The sequence below is a fragment of the Beta vulgaris genome, chromosome 3 (genome assembly GCF_026745355.1).
Source record: "Beta vulgaris subsp. vulgaris cultivar EL10 chromosome 3, EL10.2, whole genome shotgun sequence".
Lineage (NCBI taxonomy): Eukaryota > Viridiplantae > Streptophyta > Magnoliopsida > Caryophyllales > Amaranthaceae > Beta > Beta vulgaris.
In genome coordinates, this window is record NC_079204.1 from 44,617,766 (window position 1) to 44,639,496 (window position 21,731).

Consider the following 21,731-nt stretch of genomic DNA (forward strand, 5'->3'; position numbering starts at 1 on the left):
TGAACTGATCTGATCTGGTCTGATCTGATCTGAACTTATTTTTTCTGATCTGATCTGATCTGATTAGATCTGAAATAAGCAAAAATAAGGTGAACTGAATATAGCCTTACACTTTTCACGCATGCCAATGCAAAACTTTGAGGGAAATATCTTTAGTTTTGTATTTTTAAAAATTATAAAAAATACGTATTAATAAAATACATGTTATGATGAATCTAACAAGATCCCACATGACTACATTTTCATCCGCGTATAAATCACAAATGATTGTTAAAGTGAAATTTGTGAATGGTGTAAGTGTGTAGATTAAAATGAAACGAAAGGAGTAAAATTTAGGATTTTGATTTAGATAATAATAAAGATGAGATAAATTCTAAAAATGAAAAACTTTGCACGATTGCTATTTGTTAGTGATTTGTGTTTAACAAAGTACTACTACTAACAAGTAACAACAGTTGATAATAGAGAATATGAGTAACTAAGGATTCTTGATGTCCAATGCTATGACTTTTATCTTCTACATGAGAAATCAATGTTCAAATTTTGATAGAAGCAAAAATTTCAATATTGTTCGGGGGAGGAGATTTGGGGCTTGTTGGACCTCTTAGTGAATGGCACTATGCGAGAGCCGCTCAAAGGAAATTAATTTTACCACACGTCGCCAAAAGGTGTAAAAAAAAGAAAAAAATTATACGAGTATTAAAACATTTCTCTTTCTCCTTCCATCGCCATTGTCATCGGCTTCCGAAGGTAGACGACGAAAAACCCTAAAAGCTTCTCAACTCAAATTAACGCTCAAATTTCACTAAAATCAGTCAACAAATCCAGAAATTGCATGTTAATCCCCTCAAATTCGCAACAATTTCCTTCATTCTGACAGAATGGGAGCTAGTCGAAAGTTACAAGGTGAAATCGATCGAGTTTTGAAGAAGGTTCAAGAAGGTGTCGACGTTTTCGACAGTATATGGAACAAGGTTTCTCTCTCCTCCGCCATCTTTTTGTACTACTGAGAAGATTATTGATGAGGCAAAGAATATACTATATTTGCTTATTCGTTTCTTTAACTGCAATTTCTTTTACTCCAGGTTTACGACACTGATAATGCGAATCAGAAAGAAAAGTTTGAAGCTGATTTGAAGAAGGAAATTAAGAAATTGCAGAGATATAGAGATCAAATCAAAACATGGATACAATCTAGTGAAATTAAGGATAAAAAGGTTTGATTTTCTTGTCCTTGTTTTTTTTTTTTTTTGTGTGTCTGTTCTATTTTTGCACTTCCAATTACTTGTTTGTACACTGTTATATGAAGAAAGTGTAAAATGTGATATAGTAGGGGAATTTGATCTTTTATCAGTTTGGTTTTGACGTAGAATGCGTCTCCGAGTAGAATGTAGGAGCTTTAGCTAACAGGAGAACTCTTATATTAACTTTGTACTTCCTCCGTTAGTCCGTTTTTTAACAGTTCTACTATGTTGACTTTTGACACTATTAACATCCTCTACTTTGACCCTCTTGTATTATGCATAGGTAAGTAAAAATTTCCCGTTATGTATTTTCATGAAATAAACTTTTTCGAATTTTCAATTATGCTATTAATGCTCAAAGCTGTGCATTGGCATACATGCCGGATCTTTTGGGTACAACTATTAAAAAATAGAGTACAACATTTTTTTTTTTTTCCTTTGGTTTGCTTGCCTAGTCATTTGATCATTATAAAGCCTTCAATGTAATACTTATGAGAAACTTCTGTTCATGAATTGAACTTTTATGACATATAAGACGGTGTTGTCTGTATAAAACAAGAGCGGTTGATATGTAAGTCAGTGTTGGGATTCAGGATAAAGAGGGGTGCAGAGCTAGAGTCCTATCTAGGGAATTTTGTTTGGAGAGTGTGCCTGCTGCTAGCTCAATTTCCAGCTCACTAGATGATGCTACCGGCTACCTTTATAGAATAGAATATACAGTGGATGAATTAGTATATTGGGAATGATACTCAAAGCAGATACTAGATTAGTATCCAAGAACGGGTTACAATGTTTAACATGGCATTTCTAGCCTCTAGGCTCACGAAGAGTGGTTACACAGTTTATAAGATTGGATTAGATTTTGCTGCAATACATTTTTACATTTATGTATACCTAAATTTTACTTTGCTCTTTTCTAAAGTTTGTGAGAATGGATTGACTGTTCGGAGACTGTAGTCTTATTTCTTCTGTCTCATTTCACCTAATAGGACAACTTAACGTCTTATAAGACTCTAGAGTTTTGGATAACATGGGACTATCCTTTTCAAGTTTCTCAACAGAAGGCAATCAGGTTTTCCTGGTTATACTTTCAAAGGTTAATATTGGATCTAACAAGGATTTTGTGGTATGGTTGTGTCATGAAGGAGGTGTCTTTTCTGTGAGGTAGACTCGGAATAAACATGAAGGGGCTTGTAACTCTAACTTCCTTTAGGGGAGCATTTGGAGATAACTTCTTGCTTTGACAGTTGTGAAGATGAAGAATTCGACAGAAACTTAATTTAGAAGTAGTAATTTTATATTGCAGCTAGATGTAATCTCTGTGAACACAAAGAGATGGTTGATCATCTCATATGTTTCTGTCAATGGGTCTTTTTTCTGAACCCTTTGTTTGGAATTAGTTGGGTATGATCTGGTAAAGCAAAAGTAACTTTTGCAAGCTTGGAAGAGAGTGGATTGCAGAAATGGAGTGCTCATCCTTTTGTCATTTAATGGAGTTGGTGGAAGGAAAGGACTACCCAGTTCTGAGAGTAAAGCCTTCTTTCTAGGCGTCTAGGTTCTTGTATTGTTGAATCAAGCACTTCATGTTGATCATCAGTGTTTTGAATTTTAGATAAGATCTTAGTTGATTGTATGTGATTGAAGGCTATTAGGCTACTATTCGTCTGTAAGTGATTTTGAACAGCTTCTTTTTTTTGGTTGATCAGCCTTCCTTTTCTATAGGATTCACCCCTTGTTGTATTTCTAATGAAGTATATTCTTCTGTACTTAGTCTAGAGAAAAAAGAAACCTGCACTTTTTTCAAAAATAAATTTAAAAGAATGGAAGAATACAAGGGGGACCAGAGGTCCATTAGAAACAAAGGAAAAAGAACTCTCATCTCGCTTTACATCCGAAAGGGACAGATCAAGGCTGCTACCACGAAAGATTTTTCACTCTTCTTTAAAGAAGCTCTCATAATAGTGATGCCGGCAACTTACAGTTTTATCACCAAAAAAACACATGTTCTTAATCACTTACAGACTTATTACGAAAAAACACACATGTTCTCAGATATGTTCCTGAGTAAATGATCCTAAACAGTCAGCCCAATTATGACCAATCGAACTGAAGGATCTCTGGCACAGAAACGTTGCCACCTGACAGGCTGACAATGCAGAATCACCTGTTCTCTTCACTAAAGGTGATTTGTGGACATAGCCTTGTTCGGTCTCTCAGTTGTTAAACTTTGCAGACCTCTGGGTTTCTTGCCCCAATTACCTTTCCCCCTCTGAAAAATGAGAAGTAGTGAAAGGTCCAGCTATATAAGGTATTTAGAAGTAGTGAAAAGTCCAGCTGTTTAAAATTTCTGGACTTTTATGCGCTGCCGCTTAGTTAAGTATGATACTCTTTCAAAGTTTGAATAGAAAAACACCCTAGACTTTTACATTCTTTTTCTCTTATAAGGTATTTAGAAGTGCATTAGACTTATTTAGTGACATTTGGTTCTTTCTGATTCAGCTGTAGATGCTTTTTTTTTTTTTTTTTGGGATTTAGGTCAAAGAAGCTATATTTATCTGAGAGTTAGCGTGAAATTCCAAGAATAAAACTTTTAGAAGAATGTGTGCACTTGGACATTCTAAGACATAGGATTGGTTTCCAAAGTTTTATGTTTCTAGTTTCTACTACAGCAGGCGGAATATATCACATAGATTTTATCGACATTGCTTTTTTCCGTGCATAGGATTCTGCTGCAGGATGGAAAAGTAAGTATATCGCTGTGAATTTCTTGTTTTGGTCTCTGTATGAAGGACAGTATCAAATATGTCTCACCTTCCGAGCTCTCGTCTTTCAGCCTTTTAAATTTGCATATAGCCATATATTTTGAATCTATGTTTTATTTGCCTAATATTTCACTGAATAAGTCAGTGTCTGAAGATTAAATAACTACTTCCTCCATTTTTTCTAGTTCTATCACATTGATTTTTCACATTTGTCAATGCACCCCTTTGACCACTAATATTTTTAAAACTATCTATTATTAATAAAATTGATAGAATATTGATATTCAGAGAATATATATTGAGACGAATTCAATTACATTTTATGTGATGACATTGTTTTAATATATTAATAAAAACAGGTGAAAGTGGTTTGTATGAATAGTGCAAAAAGACAATATAGTGCAAACTTTTTTATAAACGGTGGGAGTAATTCAAAAGATGTTGATTGATGTATAAACAGAATATTAGCTTCTTTACAAAGTTTGGGTGTAAGTTACACGTAAGAACTTTCCATAATCATGGCTCACACTTTCTCAACTGATGTTGATATGTGATATATGTTGACGTAGGTTAGTGCATCTTATGAGCAGGCTTTGGTGGATGCTCGGAAGCTTATTGAACGTGAAATGGAACGGTTTAAAATATGTGAGAAGGAGACCAAGACGAAAGCATTTTCAAAAGAAGGCCTTGGCCAACAACCTAAAACTGTAAGTGTCCAAGCTGTTTTATTTCTTTAAACCTGTATCCCAAATTTGCATTTGGGTTCCTGTGCTTTGTTCATGTCACTTTGATTTGGGACTTAGGCTGCTGTATCTGAGTTTACATGACACGACACTGGTACAACGACCTTATGCGGGTTGGCCTGGTATCCATCATTAAGCGCGTGGAGAATTTGTGGGATATAGATTGCTTGAGGATGTGGATTGATTTTCCCTTACTGAGAGTGATGTTGGAACATAGATGTTGGTGGATTTATTGTTGTACGAAGGAGTGATGCAGAGATTTGGACTGTGATCTGCTTTGCATTGTTGCCTCCTTGGTGATCTCTTTCGTTTCGTACTTGAGGGACAAGAGAAGTGCAGCGACAGATTGTTGACCTTGGGATTGCTTGTTATGTTTGTAAAAGCTGGGGGCTGTTGATTTTTTTTGTTCCTTTTTTTTTCAGATGCTTTTGTGTTATTGTTAGAAATCTTGAACACTGAAAGCCATACAATACTATATTACAGAATTGTGTAGTGTCTCTCATGAGCCTTCCTCTTGGGCAAGGTACGGAAAAGGAAGCTTATAGGGGCAGATGTACATGTACTTCACTACTTAGCCTCATCTGTTGCAATTGTTAGAGCTTGTCTTTGTTAATGAAAAAGAAGTAGATATACTAAAGAGATAATGGCTTTAATATTGTTGTGTGAGAAAATTGCTTGGCAATGAGCTATGTTGAATATTTAACAGTTTATGGTGTCTCACAGCTTGAGACAGAGCACAGTAATCATCTTAAACTACCAAGTGTACATAACTTATCAAAGAAAACTTTAGATAAAGGAATTACAACTTATCAATTAAAAAAAGGACTTGTAGAGTAATGAGAATATATATGTAGATGTGAATTCTAAATATTTATGTGGTCCATTTGTTATCCGTTTGCACTTTGTTCGGCAATAGGATTTGAAGGTAAAAACAATGTTGATAGTGTTTTGGTGCAGCTTTCAGAGGTAGAGCTGCAGAGGTAATTGTTTAGACAAACTAAAAGAAGTAGCTTTGGAGTAACGAATAATATGTAGTGTTGAATGTTTCTTCTTTTACTAATCCAACTTCTGGTGCTATCTAACTCTTTAGTGTTGACAGCTAAACTCTACGGCTAATACTGCCTCTGTTTCTATTTAATATAGACACTTTGCTTTTCACCATAATCAATGAAGAAGTGAAAAGTATGAGAGAGAAGGGGAAAGTAAGCAAATAGTAGATTGCATGGGGGTCTGATTTGACAAAAAGTGTGGGGGGCCCAAGTTCAAAAATAGTATTGCGCGTGTAGATGAAAAAGAAACTTTCCGGAAAGGATATTGTGTAGATTATACAAGAAAAAGGTTCCAAAAAGGAACATGTGTAGACTAAAAAGAAATAGAGGGAGTATCTTCTTGCTATGTTTCGTAACTTCATATGCAACATTGTTTAACTGCAACGTATATTGGGTTAGACATTTGGTCTATAGCTTCCGAATCAGTTATGGCATAAATATGAAACTCAGGCAGTCGGGCCTCAACTTTCTGTATGTTCCAATGCTCCAATGTTTCTTCTTTTCCATGTATTTTTTTCGTAGTATGAAAGACTCTTTAGATGTCTGATATTTTCAATCACCCTTATATGTTACATGTTTTCTCTTATCTTAAATAGGACCCTAAGGAGAAAGCAAAATCAGAGACAAGAGATTGGTTGAACAATGTGGTATGGTGAAAACTTCTCTTTAACTCTCATTCTTTTTAATGTATTTTCTTGGTTTTGTTGTGCTGAAGATAGAATCAACTTCATGCAGTCAGTGTGCTCAGAAATCATGATCTGTAGTTTGTATTTTATATCGGCCAAATCTGTCTGAAAGTGAATTTTGCTGCAATTTTATTCTGCCTAACTTTGAGCATGTGAAGTTGCTGTATCCTTCCCCCCCCCCCCCCCGCCCCCCAAAAAAAAAAAAAAAAAGAGTTAGTGGCAGTTTCCTTTCCTTCTTAGTAAATTAAATCTTTATTTTTGTACTGTTATTAGCTTATATAATTAGAATCGAAAGCGCTGTCATGTATTCCTATCTTCCTCAGTCTCTCTAAGGTTCAGGTGATGTTGTGTCCTTGATGTGTTACGACTTTATGTTAATTTCAGCAGACGATCATGGCTCTGCTTATAGTGTTTCAAATACTAGATAATTTACTGCTTTATGTATTTGCAGGTAGGAGAGTTAGAGTCTCAAATTGATAATTTTGAGGCTGAGATGGAGGGCTTATCTGTTAAGAAAGGAAAGACAAGACCCCCTAGACTGGTGAGATGAGGATGTATTATGTATATGGTTGAAAGTTTCACTAATGAAGTAATGATACAGGAATGTCTTTTATTCGTGATGTGGGAAAAAGCTCATTTTAGTTCTTATTTTGTCCTTGCAGACACACTTGGAGACTTCCATAGCTCGTCACAAGGCTCATATAATGAAATTAGAATTGATATTGCGATTGTTAGATAATGATGAATTGAGTGCTGAACATGTAAATGATGTGAAGGACTTTCTTGAAGATTATGTGGAACGTAATCAGGTCTGTTTTTGCTGTAATTTTTTACGCTTAAGAATTTTGAAGAATTTATGGATTTTATATTCTAAAGCATGTGTAAATTTGTTTAATGATAAGGTTTGGCTTGTAGCACATGATTGTTTTTGTTTTTTTGGCTTTTGAATATGATCTCCAGGAAGATTTTGATGAATTTAGTGATGTTGATGAGTTCTACAGCACCTTACCATTAGACAAAGTAGAAGCTCTTGAAGATCTTGTGACAATGGGCCAACCCGGACTTGCTAAGGTGTGTATTAGTCATCAAATATACATGTGCTCATGAATCATTTGATATTCGATACCCATTGATTGTTGAGTATGACTTTATGGCATTAACTTATGTTAGTTAGCTGATTGATTTTACCTTGTCATTCTTGTTGCGTGACCATGATTTTTGAACACCGGTTGCGGTTATTTTCAAATCTTCAATTTTGACATTAAGGGCATGAAGTCACAGGTTCGAATCTCGTACTCTGTAGGTCACATTAAAGAGAACTGTATATGATTGTCTTTTATCTTAGTGTCTGTGGAAGATTTTATTTTCTTCTTATTATTGTAGATATGTGCCCTCCATCTTTGTAACTTGATTCTTGTTCTGGATTTTCGTAGATGTGTTTAACAATTTTAGGGTGGCAATGATCCTGCTTTGGTGTTTCTTTTTCTGTTAATCTTTTTATTCTTATTATCATTATACATTTATACTTATTATTATTTCTGTTTCTTATTTGCCATTCAATTGTTCATTACTTTATTTCATAACCACAATAGGTTGTATTCTCAAATATTTTATGATGCAACCTTGTAATTACTGTAAGAGTTGATATCATGAGTGGTAGGTGATAAGGCTCATGGCATTTTTGGAGAAAGAGAAATTGTTATCATGCTGCTAATGAAAAAAAATTCATTTTATTTAATTTGCAATGTCTGTGTCTGTGAGCTCTTGTTTTGTCTATCATGTAGAATGTCCTCGTTAGATTTCAGCTTTGTGAACGGCCTGAATAGTGTCTGTCGCAGGAACTAATCAAGGCTTTATGTGGATGCTAGTACCTGGATGTTGTTTTGCACATTTGTTCCGATTCTCACACAATGACATAGCAGATTAGCAGTTCAATCTTAAGTAATATTAAATAACAGTGCTATGTGTACCCCGCTCTTCCGGCTTTTTTCTTTCCCTTTGTGTGTGGATACTGTGTATTCTTGAATAAATGCCTCTACAATTGGCCATCAGCTAATTGTATAAAATTAAGCAATGTGAAGTTTGACTTGATTATTCGTGATTAGAATTTGCAATCCCTGGGCAGTTGTGTCAGCTTCACTAGTCATGGATGGGGGTTCTTGCACAGCTAAAAGGAATAAACAACTTCTGGTTAGAATATGAATAGAAAGCCTTTTTGGCTTTGGCTGTATGTTAGCCTTCATACTTGTTTGAATGTGGTTTATGCAAGGAAGTTTTACTAGTAGTTTGTGGGGCATAGCAGAAACCCATAGCTTCCAAAAAATTTGTGGCAGATCTATCTACAAAATCATTATCAACTTGGTGATTAGTTGCAGCTCGTATCATTCTGCCTATGCACTATGGTTGCTGCGTGGGTATCTGTATATTATGCACAATGTTTGAAAGCTGTCTGTTTGCCATTGAGGTTTTGAACAGAAATGCCTAGTGCAATTCAAATTCCTGTTGTTATAAGTCCTTTCTTCTTGCATGTTTGACAGGCTGGTGGTGCTACCAGTTCAGTTCTAAGTTTAAAGACATCATCGAGTACATCATCTTCTTTGGCGTCGGTATGCTATAATAACCATTGCTAGTAGATTGTAATCAAATTGACGTGCGTCGTGTATTCTTTTGTAAAGCATCATCTTTGTGTGGACTTGATGTTTGTGTCGGCCTTTCTACGCATTTTTCCAAAAAATATTTTCAATAGATTTGCTTAAGTCTCCAAAGAATGCTTTCCTTTTTCTCTCATAGAACCTTATACATTCTCTTTTATTTGTCTCTCTACAAATTTGTGTATTAATTTAGGCAGGAGAAGGTCATGGATTGTCTGATGTGGTGTCTTTCCTAGACTTTTGCAACATATTCTATTAGAACTTGTGAATGTAACTTCCTGCAGCCTTTTAGTTTCGCGCTTAATGTATTTTTGTTGCTTTGAGCTGCTTAGGCATAGCAGCAGTGATCTCTTAAGTTTTGTTGTCTGCTTTTGCTTGATTCCTCTTATGGCTTGTCTGAATACAAGCATTTACTTTCAAATTCCGGAATTGAGTGAATTCCTTTGCTTGGATAGTCAAGAATATGATATTATGGAATTGGCTGAAATTTCTAGGGTTATTAAAAACAGTCAAGAAAATAGTAATTAGAAAAGCAGTGGTTTAGGATGTCATTTGAAACGCTCCAGCCTGGATTTTCTTTCTCTCTACAATTTCACATATAAATGGCTACTGAGAAAGTGAGGTCAGTTAAAAAAAAAATCAACAGATGATACTATTAAAAGATGGAAAAATCATGGAAAATATATGCCATTATGAGCACAGTAACCAGCAGAGCATTTTGAAAAAGTATGATGCAGATGTTAGTTCCACCATATTTAATAGTTCAGATGTCCTTTACTGAAAGTACTTTTTTCTCTTGACTTAAAGGTAGTAAGTAGCTCACCGATTTCCATTTTTGTGTACGCGTCCTGTAATCTAACTTGGTATCCATGTCTTCTATAGGAGTATGGTATAAGTAAAATTGTTAAATAAAAAAATAATGAATACACCTATCCAATTTTCACATTGGTCTTTTACTTAAGTTTCATAGTTGTACATGTGTGAAGTAATTCCATGCTTGGTTGCTTGCTTTTGGAAGTATATCATTAGAATCAGAAATTATAATTAGAGTTCCTATAATTTGCCAAACACCATATATATAAATCAAATTCTAGATTTTGCATTTCATAATTTGATTCAAGGAATTCAAATGAAACCCTTCTATCCGAACACTACTTATGTCATTCTACTTTGTTCTATGACAGAATTCTATTCCAACCTTTTGCAATCTCCTATTGATCTTTTTATGAAATTCCTGTCACATTTTGCTAGGTTGTGGCAGCAATAATTTAATATCTACACTTTTATGTTTTATTTATTTTGACTGAATTTATTTGACAGGCGACAGTTACATCCCCTCAACTGAGTGTTCCCATCCAGGAGCAAGATGAAACAAATTCTCAGGATAGTAGTTCTGATACCGTCCCAAGAACTCCGCCTTCTAAGACTAGCATACTCAGTTCTTCAAATCCATCAAGTCTACCTGCAAGTCAGACTGCTTTAGCAAACCCTTCTACTCATCTTTCTTCGTCGCCAACTGCTTCAGCTTCTGTTCCTGGCTCAGGCTCCATGCGAGGCGTTCTGGAAGGTGCTATTCCTTCTTCTCCTCTGAATCTTCCAAATGTTGCCAAAGAAGAGGATGCAGTGAACTTCCCTGTACGAAGATCATCACCTGCTCTCACAGATACTGCAGCACTTACTCGGGGTATAGGTCGGGGTACCATACCTAGCCAACCTCCTGTTAGCGTCCCTCTTAGCTCTGTTGGTACAGTTCCTAGCAGCAGCATGACACTTGGTGCAGTTCCTTTGGCATCGGAATTAGCAAAGAGAAATATTCTAGGATCAGATGAAAGGCTAGCAAATAGTGGTATGGTGCAGCCTCTGACTTCTTTTTTAAACAGTAGGATGATTTTGCTACAGCATATCAAGTTATTGACTGATCTGGCTTGTCTGGTTCTGTAAATATTGATGATGTTTCAGTTGTTGCTGGTAGACAATTTTCTTCATCAGTGGTCCCTGGTATGCAGTGGAGGCCTGGAAGTTCTTTCCAGAGTCAGAATGAAGTGGTAATAATTATTTTGTTCATCCTCTGTGTGTCAGAATAACATTGCACCGGATCATAAAACAGCATATTTATTATCTTAGCAATTAGAATGAGGTGCTAATAGAGTGAAGTGAACCTGCTGGAGTTCTTCCTTCTAATTAAGAGTTGCTCCATAAAAGTGCATGACCATGATTCACTAACCTGATTAAAATTGTTTTGCAATAGAATATGGAGGATTAACAGGAATGTGTAGGTAGATGTTTTGCAGTGTTTCTCATGCTCAATCCTTGATTCCTGAATAGGATTATCTTTTTTTGTTGATTTTTGTTAAGAAATCCTGAAGAAGTTTGGTACCTTTGTTTTTTATTGTGAACTAAAAAGCTATTTCTATGAATTTAATAATATTAGTTCGGAGTGTCTAATGCTCCTTTGTGATGACATTCCTGTAAAACAAAATATTTCCTCTAATCCATAGATGGTTTTACTTTCTATTTAGATGATCCAACTAATATTTGTGAATATAACTTGGATATATAATGTATTTACTATTTATATGATAGCCTTCATTACCTTTTAGTTAGTGTTAAGTATCCATGTTTTTTTATCAACCAAACAAGGTGGCTACCATTTTTAATGCATTTGTTTGGTCAGTGGGGGGAATGTTTATGTGGGACAAAGTATTACTTTTTACTTCTGCTTCCATAGCACATTACATTATGTTGTACAATATGCATTTACATTAGATTGAGGATAATCTTTCACTTCTGCTTGGGTAGCACACTACATGTTGTGCAAATTGCTTGCATGTTAGTTGTATTGCCTTGAAAATGACTTGTGCATATACAAGGACAGTTCCGTGGAAGAACTGAAATTGCTCCGGATCAAAGGGAGAAGTTTTTGGAAAAGTTGCACCAAGTGCAGCAGCAAGGTCCCAGCAATATTCTTGGAATGCCAAGTCTTGCAGGCGGAAATTCTAAACCATTCTCGGGGCAGCAGCAAAATCCACTAATGCAACAGGTACAATTTTTCTTTTACTTCGTACATGATTGTAGCTTTGACAATGTGTATGGCAGTAGCTTGAACTTTAAAGTTGTATTGTGGCTGTGTAAAAGTAACTGCAATAGAAGTGTGTATTGATAGTTCCTACAATATAGACCTTATATTGGACAGATTTTCTTCTGAATTTAGACACATAATGCAAAGTTTTTCTAATCATCTCATAGGGTTCATCATTTCTGTGATTGATAGCTCTATCTAATGGTGAACATTTATGGTTATACTGCTCTACATACTGTTGGTTGCTGCTCTATTTTAGGCTTTTAGCTGGTAATCACTGTCTGATAGCTGTGTCCATTGATGCTCGCTCTTAATTGGACTTCTGAGAGGCCCATTACTTGTCTTTCTTTCTTTCTTTCTTTATTTCTTATGACATTTGACCTCATTGCAGCCTCGCCCATTGGCGTTGAAAGAACTAAGAAATATAAAAGTCGAAAGGAGGAACCAACTACTTGGTTTCCATACAGACTTTATCAGTATATTGTGCCTTATGCAAGCTGGTGTATAAATCCGATTACTAAGGGCTCGTTCATTATCATTGTCTGTTTCCAGTTTTCAGTTTTCTTGAAAACCAAAAACAAAAAAAATGAAAACTAGAAAAAGTAGTTTCTAGTTTTCAGTTGTTAGTTTTCAAAATTGACATGTTTGATATAAGTATAACTAATTTTAAGTTTATTATACTCCTTATATCATATAACTTTTATATTCAATAAAACAAAAGCTGAAAACTGACAATAATGTCGAACCGGTCCTAATGCAGGATTTTTATTAAAAAAACTTTACGATCCGAAAAATCTGTTTGATGGAGCTCTCCTCTCCTCCTATTACCTCCAAGAAGCTGCGCCGTTATCTAATTCAGGGGAACATCTGAGCTTGGATGCTTTTTGTGTTTCTATGTTACTATGCAACTAAATGGTCTAACACCTTCAATTTGAGTTATGCTTCTTGGTTCTGGCGTTCTGCCAATTGTGTATTGGGGACTTCCGTTTATTTAATCTTGGTTGTTTCATCACCTAATTTACTTCAACATCCTTTCTTTTGAGTTTTTGGTTAAAGATAGGGTTACTCCAGTCTTCTCTGTATGTTTTTCAAAGTGATGAAGTTAGTACTAGTAATGGCTTTTTGAAGGCATGTTTAGACTGCATATACTGTCATTCTCTGTGCTCTGTATTGCTGGACTCTCATGCTCCGGACTGCTTTCTTTATTTTCATTGGTGATCCCTGTTCGTTAAGATGCTTTAGCTGGGAATTTTTTGGTGTGAGAATCTCAGTTACACCCAATTGTTTTTCAGTTAAGCTCTCAAAGCTTGTCTATTTCCTCTCAAGTCGGGCTTGGGCTAGGATTGCAATCTCCTGGCTTAAGCACTGGTTCCTCTACGCCTATGCAACAACAATCAATTTCTATTCATCAGCAGGCTGTCCAGCGAGGATCTTCTATAGTTTCTCCAAAAGATTCAGGTAGATAGCATCGTTTTATCTATATTTTGAACTTTGCTTTCTTGTGTAGTTGGATTAGTAGGAATACATATACATTTATAAGTACCCTTAATTCAGATGATGGCCTTGCAGTGATCGAGGATCAGCAACAACAGAACTTATCTGAGGATTCGGCTGTTGAGATAGCTCCTGGTTCTGGGATCTCCAAAAATCTGATGAATGATGATGAGTTTAAAGCTTCTTATGTGAAGGATGTCTCAGTATGGTTTTTTTTTATTACTTTCAGCTCTATTTTGATGTATTTCGTGTGCTCACTTGTTGGTCATGCTATATGAGATTTCAGGTAAGAGTATAAAGATAACTCTGGCTTGATAGAAAAATGACTTTGGTTCACCAGAAGTCTGCACTCTGCAGATCTGGCAGAGATCCATAGCCAAAACAAAATCAGAAACTATGTTAATCAACTCGCTGATCCAAATTCAAGTTGCATGGGTCAGGTTTGAGCATTTTCTACCCTGTTACTTTACGTGACCCAACCCTCAATAACCCGGGACCTCGAAGTACGAATGGCAACGGGTCGGACTTGGACCGGATTATGCATAATCCGACTCCGACCCTACAGGAAGTCGGATTTTAAATCTCAGTCCGATTCCGACCCGACTTAAAATCCGAACATCCGACTCCGAATCTGATTAAAAATCCAAACATCCGACTAAAAATCCGAACATCCGACTCTGAACCCGATGAGACTTATTTTTCTGCCTTTTATAATAGAATAGTCTACTATAATACGATAATCTAATCATTATAATTTATTCTAATAATCATATGAAAATCTTATATAGTACAAATAATCTAAATAATACTATTATTTTTAACAATCATTTCTTTAATGGGAAAATCCTATATTATAATTTATACAATTGGCTGATAGTCGAAGTCAGGTTCTACATAAATTATACATTAACATAAATAAGAAAAAAGGATTGATTGACTCAAAGTCGTAGTCGGATGTCGAATTATTTTATGAGATCCGACTCCGACCTTCCTCCGACTCGGAGTCGGACTTTTTAAACGGAGTTGGAGTCGGATTACTTTTTGTCGGAGTTGACTCGGATTTTTTTTCTTCGGATCGGAGCGGACTAGGGCCGGATCCGGACTGGATTGCCATCCCTACCCAGAAGTAACTCAAGGCAAACCTGATTTGAAAGGAAACTCTTTGCATCTTGATGCACTTTGCACTCTTCAATATTAAGAGGAAAATAGAGGGAAAAAAGAATGTACATGAGAACATGACTGTGGAGATAAGGGGTGATATCCAAAGCCATAAAACAATAAAAACTGTGTCAGGGTTGAGCATTTTCTATCCTGTTACTTGACATGACCCAACCCTCAATAACTTGAACCCATAAGTGACTCAAATGCAAACCTGATCTGAGAGGATCTCTTTGCATCTTGATGCACTTTGCACCCTTTAATATTATGAGGAAAATAGAGAAAAATAAGAAAGAACATGAATATGGACACCTGTCAGTTCCGTGAGAAAACCAGCTGTATATCCAGGACAGCAGAATATTAATTTGTAGGGATGATTGAAGATGGTACTGTTGCTAGCATATACTCCCTTCGGTTTCTATTAGTTTACACTTTTTGACTTTTGACACTGTTCACATACATGACTTTGACTATCTCTTGTGATTTGTACTTAAAGAAAAATATAATCATGTGAGATCTTGTTAGATTCGTCTCAATGTGTATTATCCAAATATCAACTTTTTGTAATTTTTACTTATTGATAATTAGAGATGATAAGGTTCAAATTAGTGCATTGGCGCCCCAAAGAAATGGATAAGCTAATAAAAAGTAGAGGGAGTACCATATCATAAATTATTGTTGACCCAGTGAGACTCTAGAGGCTTCTGCTTAGGCAGGGATGGGTTGCTGTCTTGCTGACATCTGTTGGACCCTAGATTATAATGTGGTTAACTGACTAGAAGTAGAGGACAAGCTTGATGAGCTATGAAGCACGTGTACTCCTCCCGGGCAACGAATCCCGGACTGGTGACGGGTACAAAACAGATTCAGCTTGAATTCGTCCCCGAAACGAATCAAGATGGGTGGGTACATGGGTTTATATTGGTACGGCTCAGCTGGCTTTGGTACGGTTTGAGGACGGATTTTTAGAGTGAAAGAAATGTACACAACTCCTTTACAATGAAATCAATCTAGAGTTTTGTCATTTTTTCCCCTAAATTTTGAAATCTCCTCTTGAGTGCGATTACGAGCCTTGTAACACCAATTTGCCTCTCTCATCTTGTCGGCTCCTCGGCCACCGTCGCCGACATCGCGGACATCGTCGTCAAATCTTTGAACTCTTCGTCACTCTCCTCTCTAGTTGAACCTCCTCAATCTTCTTAGCAGACATCACTCCTCTCTCCTGTGCCTCGCCGGTGCCTCTATCTTGTTTTCTTGTTTGCGACCTTTGTTTTCTTGTTTGTTTAGCTAGGCAGATGAAGCACCAAAGGTGAAATAGAGGATTACAGGTGTTCCACACCATTTTCCTTTTCATATATAGAAGTGTAGTTTTTGGCTGCTTGCTGTGCAATACTTATCTTGGGAAGTCAACTAATTACTGCTTTTTTTTTTTTTTTACCTAAATTGACTTCTCGTTTTTTATATTCTGAAAAGAAAAAAACTTCATTAGTTTATACTTTTACATGAATGTCCCTGAATGTTTTTATAAAAAAATTAAATAGAAATTATAGAATATGTATTAAAAAATTAAGGTAATATTATTCGTTAAATATATTGAATTTTTAATTTTTTCTTTGACGTATATGAGCTGTACCCATTTTTGGAAAATTTGATTTTTCCGTCCCCGTACTCGTATACGTCCCCGTACCCATATCAGTGCTACCTAGCTGGTGAGACACTTGAGGAGGTTCATTAAAGCTAAAATTCTGTAACACATCTATATGAGCAATATGAGATGGTCTCTTTATAAGGGTGTGGGTCGTCATTTGAATTGAATTTTGCACTGGTTGCATGTTTTATCTTTTTTTTCCCTCTTCGTGGTATTCTTGTATCTTGGTGTAGGAGAAGCTAATATGCATATGAAGGGCTGGGATGGGGGGAGGGGGGAGGGAGGAGATAAAGGACTATAATAATGTGACTGAACCTTATCACCTATACAACTTTACCAATTTTCTTAACTTAGATCTCATCTCCTTCTTTCTCTCCTATGTTCTCTCACTTCCCTCTCTCCTTGACTTTCCTCCTTTTTTGTTGTCCATCTTCTTCCTTCAAATCCATTAATTCTCACTTTTTTCTGTTTTCACCGCTTTCTTTTTAGTTCCTACATACATTCATTAAGTTTTCTATTTGAATTGGTTCATCTTTTAAGTGTGGTTTAGAATTACTAGTTACCCTGTCATTTATGCTTATACACCCATGGATTGTGATGAAATAGCACTAAGTAACTTTTCTGTTTACTACATACTTCCATAGTAAAACAAAATATTAGCCAAATTCAAACTTAAGTTCTTAGACCCTCCATCCATTACTGTTTTGTTAGCAATTAGAAGCCTACTAAGTTTATATAATTACTTAATTCGTACTTGCTCCATGCCATGAACAAGTATTCCGTTACTCCATATACACACTTTAAGGCAAATTGGAGAGAGGGTGTAGAAATTTGGGTGCTACTTGGTTTCTTTACTCTATCTAATAAGAAAATGTGGGTTTATTATATATTAAAGGGGGGGGGGGAGATAGAGAGTGTGTGGGCCAAGGATGATCAAAGCACTATGAAGTATATCTTTTGACATAAGAGGAATAAACCACAGTGGGTATCTCTTCATGGAACAGAAAGAAACAGAAATAGGGTGCTTCATGGAATGGAAGGAGTACTTCACTAATACGTGTAGTTTGATAGGAGCCACTATATTTTTTAACAGTTTATAAATTCAATTGTAGTTAGTTATCAAGCCTGAGTGCCTGATATTTGACGTTGCAGCAGTACCTTTGATGCCTGTTTCCATATTTGGGTTATGTGTTGAAGTTCTATAGTATCCTGGTTTGACTTATGAATATGGTTAAATGTTTCAAGCTGAGCAAACAAAAGAATATGGAGGGGTGAAGCTGCAAGTCATTGTTCATATAACACCTCTCAATTTTATAATTTAGTCTCTGCAATCTAGATGATGATCAATTTTTGTGGGTTTTAACTGCTTATTGCTTTGCAGAGTGGAAGTGCATCTGGTCCAATGGCAGAGTCAGCCCAACTGACAAGAGATGCAGATTTTTCTCCTGGCCAACCTTTGCAATCAAGTCAACCACCTGGTAGCCTTGGAGTTATAGGTCGGAGAAGTGTCTCAGACCTCGGGGCCGTTGGTGATAGCATTGGCGGAGCAGCTAACTCTGGGGGAATGCATGATCATTTGTACAATCTGCAGATGCTTGAAGCTGCATTCTCCAAACGTCCTTCTTCCCATGACTCAGAACGTGCAAAGAGCTATACACCTGTATGAAAATTTTAACATCATATATTTTGATTGGATCGGTGCATTGCTTCTTGTTAATTTCTGATCCTTGTATTTCTTCATGCTCATCACAGAGACACCCTACAGTAACTCCTTCAAGCTACCCACAAGCGCAGGCACCAATTGTCAATAATCCTGCTTTCTGGGAACGACTGGGTCTTGATACCTTGGGGACCGATACCTTATTTTTTGCATTCTATCATCAACCGGTGCATTATCCTTTTTTTAATGAGTTCCCTGATATAACGTTGTGCGTTTAAGTGTTAGTTCCGTCGTTTGATTCTATCATTACCGCCTGCAGAATACATATCAACAATATTTGGCTGCAAAAGAGTTAAAAAAACAATCATGGAGATACCATAGGAAATACAACACTTGGTTTCAGAGGCATGAAGAACCAAAGATTGCCACTGATGAATTTGAAAAGGGGACTTATGTCTACTTTGATTTTCATGTTTCCAATGAAGACCCAAATCAAGGATGGTATGTATGCTATATACTCTTGCTGATGACCACGAAAAATCTTCTTGTGATCTAGTTATCTTCTTGTGCATTTAAGCCATATTTTTGAACTATATGTTGATGATGCTGGTGAAGATGATTCGAAAGTTTTCTGAATATTAGATACTTCCTTGGTCTCCAAAGGATTACCCCACTTGGTTATATCGAAGTCTCCAAGAAACGCCTTTGACTATCAATATCTTTGATAATGTATTAATTGAGATTGTAAGATTTAAGAGTACACATCTAAAAAATCTAACAAGATGTCCGACTTTTCTTCAATAATATGATCAAAGTTCAAAGTTAGTGAAGTTTGAATCTGAAAGAAGCCAATGGGAATTCCTTCGGGGGACACTCGGAATACTACTTTCTTGATATTATGTACGATGAAAATTGAAACCCGACCCGGATTAATGGGATGAAGAAAAGAAAAGTTCCATCCTGCTTTCGTGGCTTCTTATTATCTTGTAATGTATTTAGATCATTTTTTTGTGTGTTTTAGAGGTATTGATGTCTGTCATAATATAGTTTACTATCAGGAAAAGGATATTCCAAAAAATAAGTCCTTTTCCCTCAAAAGTGCAATGTCAATTGTGTAGTTTTGGTCATTTTCTTTTTCAAATGCCAATCACTGTATTCTTAAGTTGGTGAAGTTCTTTGTTGCATCTGGCAATGCTGGTTCTTGGGAAATGCCTGTTAAGTTTAACCTGGTAGACTCCGCACTTCTTAGTCAACTTTTCTAACTGTTCTTTATGATGACACCCCTTTTTCAGAACAGGAATATTTATTTCCCTTGGTATCTTTAAACACTAATTTCTGGTTAAAGGTCTCAAGCTTGTTGTGCTGACCTTAATCTTTTATGCTATTTTCAGGTGCCAAAGAATCAAGGCGGACTTTACTTTTGAGTATGGCTTCTTAGAGGATGAACTAATTGTATAGATGTATAGGCAATTGTTGAGTCTCAAGTTCTGTCAGTCTCTAACCCAAAATTTAGGGTTTTTACTTTGATGACTAAGTTAATGCTTGCTTCATTCTAATATGAACTTCTTTGGAGTGCCAGTCATTTTCGCTTGTCCAATTATACTGTCGTTTGTTCCTCCCTTCTCCCCCCCCCCTTCCTTCAATATTATGGTCGTTGGAGTTACCTTTGTACTCTACAGAAATCGCTCTACGGCTGTCATTCATCTGGTTCGTATTAGGTTCGGCCTTTGATGATATTGGGTTGACTTGATCTCATCTTCTACAGCCTAGTAAACCCGGTTACATTGTGGGCTTGTGGCCATCTTATTTCATTTGTGGCTGTCAAGTGCTGAGCACCAGGTCTAAATCTCGTCATACCATATTGTATATGCAGCTATGTATGCCCATTATGAAATTTTATTGGACAACAAGAGTATGGGACCACAGACTATCGATTATTGACTTGATAACAAGTTTGGCTGGCTAGTTTAAGTGTTTTCTAGTGGTGCACTCAAAGAATAGTCCCTATCAAGATTCAAGAGATATGGTCATTCATGTTCACAGGTGATAAGAATCATCTTGAGATGTTATGGAGTTATGGTGTATCAAGGACGCTCCTTTTACGTTATTTGCCTATTATTTTCCATTTCTTGCCATATTTGGACTTTCAATGGCGTCACAAATGATAATATGAATTACTCTTTGCTTTTTTTATTTGCTATATTGTTGTTTTCGAAATGAAGTCACTAAGTTTGACCGATTATTTTGAATATTTTATAAGTAAAAATATAGTCATGTGTGATCTTGTTAGATTCGTTTCGAAGTGTAAATTTATAATATGAAATTTATATAATTTGTGTAAATTTATAATATGAAATTTTTATAACTTTTACTTAAACGAAATAAGAAATATTAAGGGTTAATGAATGTCTTAAAAAGCAGAGGGAGTATTATAAGGTGGTCTGCATTTTAAACTAAAATGATCTGGAACATTTATTCCGTGAATTATATGGAAGAGTTGAGCAGAGACGTGTCTTCATTGATGTTGCTGACAACCAATTACGTTGGATCCTCCACGGAATTAAGAAATTTACTGTAACTGAACTGATAGCATCTCTTGTAAGATAGTCTCATGCTAATATTTACGGTAATGCCTGTTGATTTTTGAGTACTTTATTTTCATCACCACTAATGATAATGACCACTTTAGAGGTAGAGGTGGTCGCGAGTGACGGTTAAGATTCGTGAAGAGAACACATATTTGGGGATGAAGTTTTATTAACATGAACATTTTGATCAAACTTTGTTTGAAATTACATAACTTTATTACGATTCTATTCTATTTTTTATCTTACGGCATCAAGTGGGCTAATAAGAATACTAAACATACTGTATTATTCCAACTGTTCATTTTGAAAGAGAAAATATGATTTAGAATTGTACAAGTAATGAACTGCCAATGCCGGGGTTGTGTCAAGACTCAAGAGTGCATCTAAAGAAGAAATTTCTTGATATCTTGTTTGTAGGGAACCGAGTCAAATTGAAGGTTATACTTTGTCCTTTCTAATAATAGTTGCAAGGTTTGTTTTTTCTTAGAACTTTTAATCATTTATATTTTAATTAGTCGAAATTATAACAAGCTGACATGAAAAAATACACCTTGAGATAAATTCTACCACATATGACATGATTGTATATTATATATATGATCGAATTTGGTAAAGTTTGGCCGGCAAAATAATCTTCGTCTTTTTGCCACTTTCCCTTACGAATTGTCTAATGATCAAAGATAGTTCGAAGTATTATTAAGCCATGGTTCTTTACTGCCCGTTTGGTAGTTGGTCATAAATGATGGTAATGGGAATGAATTTGTGTGTAAATTTGTGAAAAATATCATTGTCCATTTCCATGGTAATGCTAATTTGTCCTAAAGTGTCCACTTTCCTTCTTGAATTTCCATTCCCATCCAATACCACCTTGTAGGGTGGTAATGAGTGGTAATGAAAATTGCTTCCCCTTGGAGACAAAAACACAAGTTTAGGGGTGAGATTGCTTTCCCATGGAGAAAAAATGTCTCC

The 21,731-nt window shown here is 35.9% G+C and overlaps 1 protein-coding gene across 6 annotated transcripts; it reads left to right on the forward strand.

Annotated features, from left to right (window-relative positions):
* The first annotated feature begins 678 nt into the window (after positions 1-678).
* LOC104888733 (general negative regulator of transcription subunit 3) lies at positions 679-19,756 on the forward strand. Of its 6 annotated transcripts, none has more exons than XM_010673773.4 (18): positions 679-974; positions 1,086-1,217; positions 4,576-4,713; positions 6,395-6,445; positions 6,936-7,025; positions 7,147-7,293; positions 7,445-7,555; positions 7,751-7,765; positions 9,022-9,090; positions 10,456-10,981; positions 11,095-11,180; positions 12,011-12,175; positions 13,507-13,672; positions 13,769-13,911; positions 17,896-18,174; positions 18,267-18,401; positions 18,494-18,675; positions 19,566-19,756. In XM_010673773.4, the coding sequence occupies exons 1-18, from the start codon at positions 882-884 to the stop codon at positions 19,630-19,632; spliced, it is 2,595 nt and encodes an 864-aa protein (XP_010672075.1). In that variant the 5' UTR covers positions 679-881; the 3' UTR covers positions 19,633-19,756. The 6 variants fall into 6 exon arrangements, with proteins under 6 accessions (XP_010672075.1, XP_010672077.1, XP_010672079.1 ...); XM_010673775.4 differs by having other exon boundaries at positions 13,784-13,911; XM_010673777.4 differs by having other exon boundaries at positions 4,597-4,713.
* Positions 19,757-21,731: the final 1,975 nt, after the last annotated feature.

What these genes read in the sequence shown, in the direction of transcription:
- LOC104888733 (XM_010673773.4), top strand. Translation starts at nt 882, where the DNA reads ATGGGAGCTAGTCGAAAGTTACAAGGTGAAATCGATCGAGTTTTGAAG. An exon ending in TTGGCCAACAACCTAAAACT is followed by an intron (nt 4,714 to 6,394) that starts GTAAGTGTCCAA and finishes TATCTTAAATAG; the next exon opens with GACCCTAAGGAGAAAGCAAA. An exon ending in GTGCAAAGAGCTATACACCT is followed by an intron (nt 18,175 to 18,266) that starts GTATGAAAATTT and finishes TGCTCATCACAG; the next exon opens with AGACACCCTACAGTAACTCC.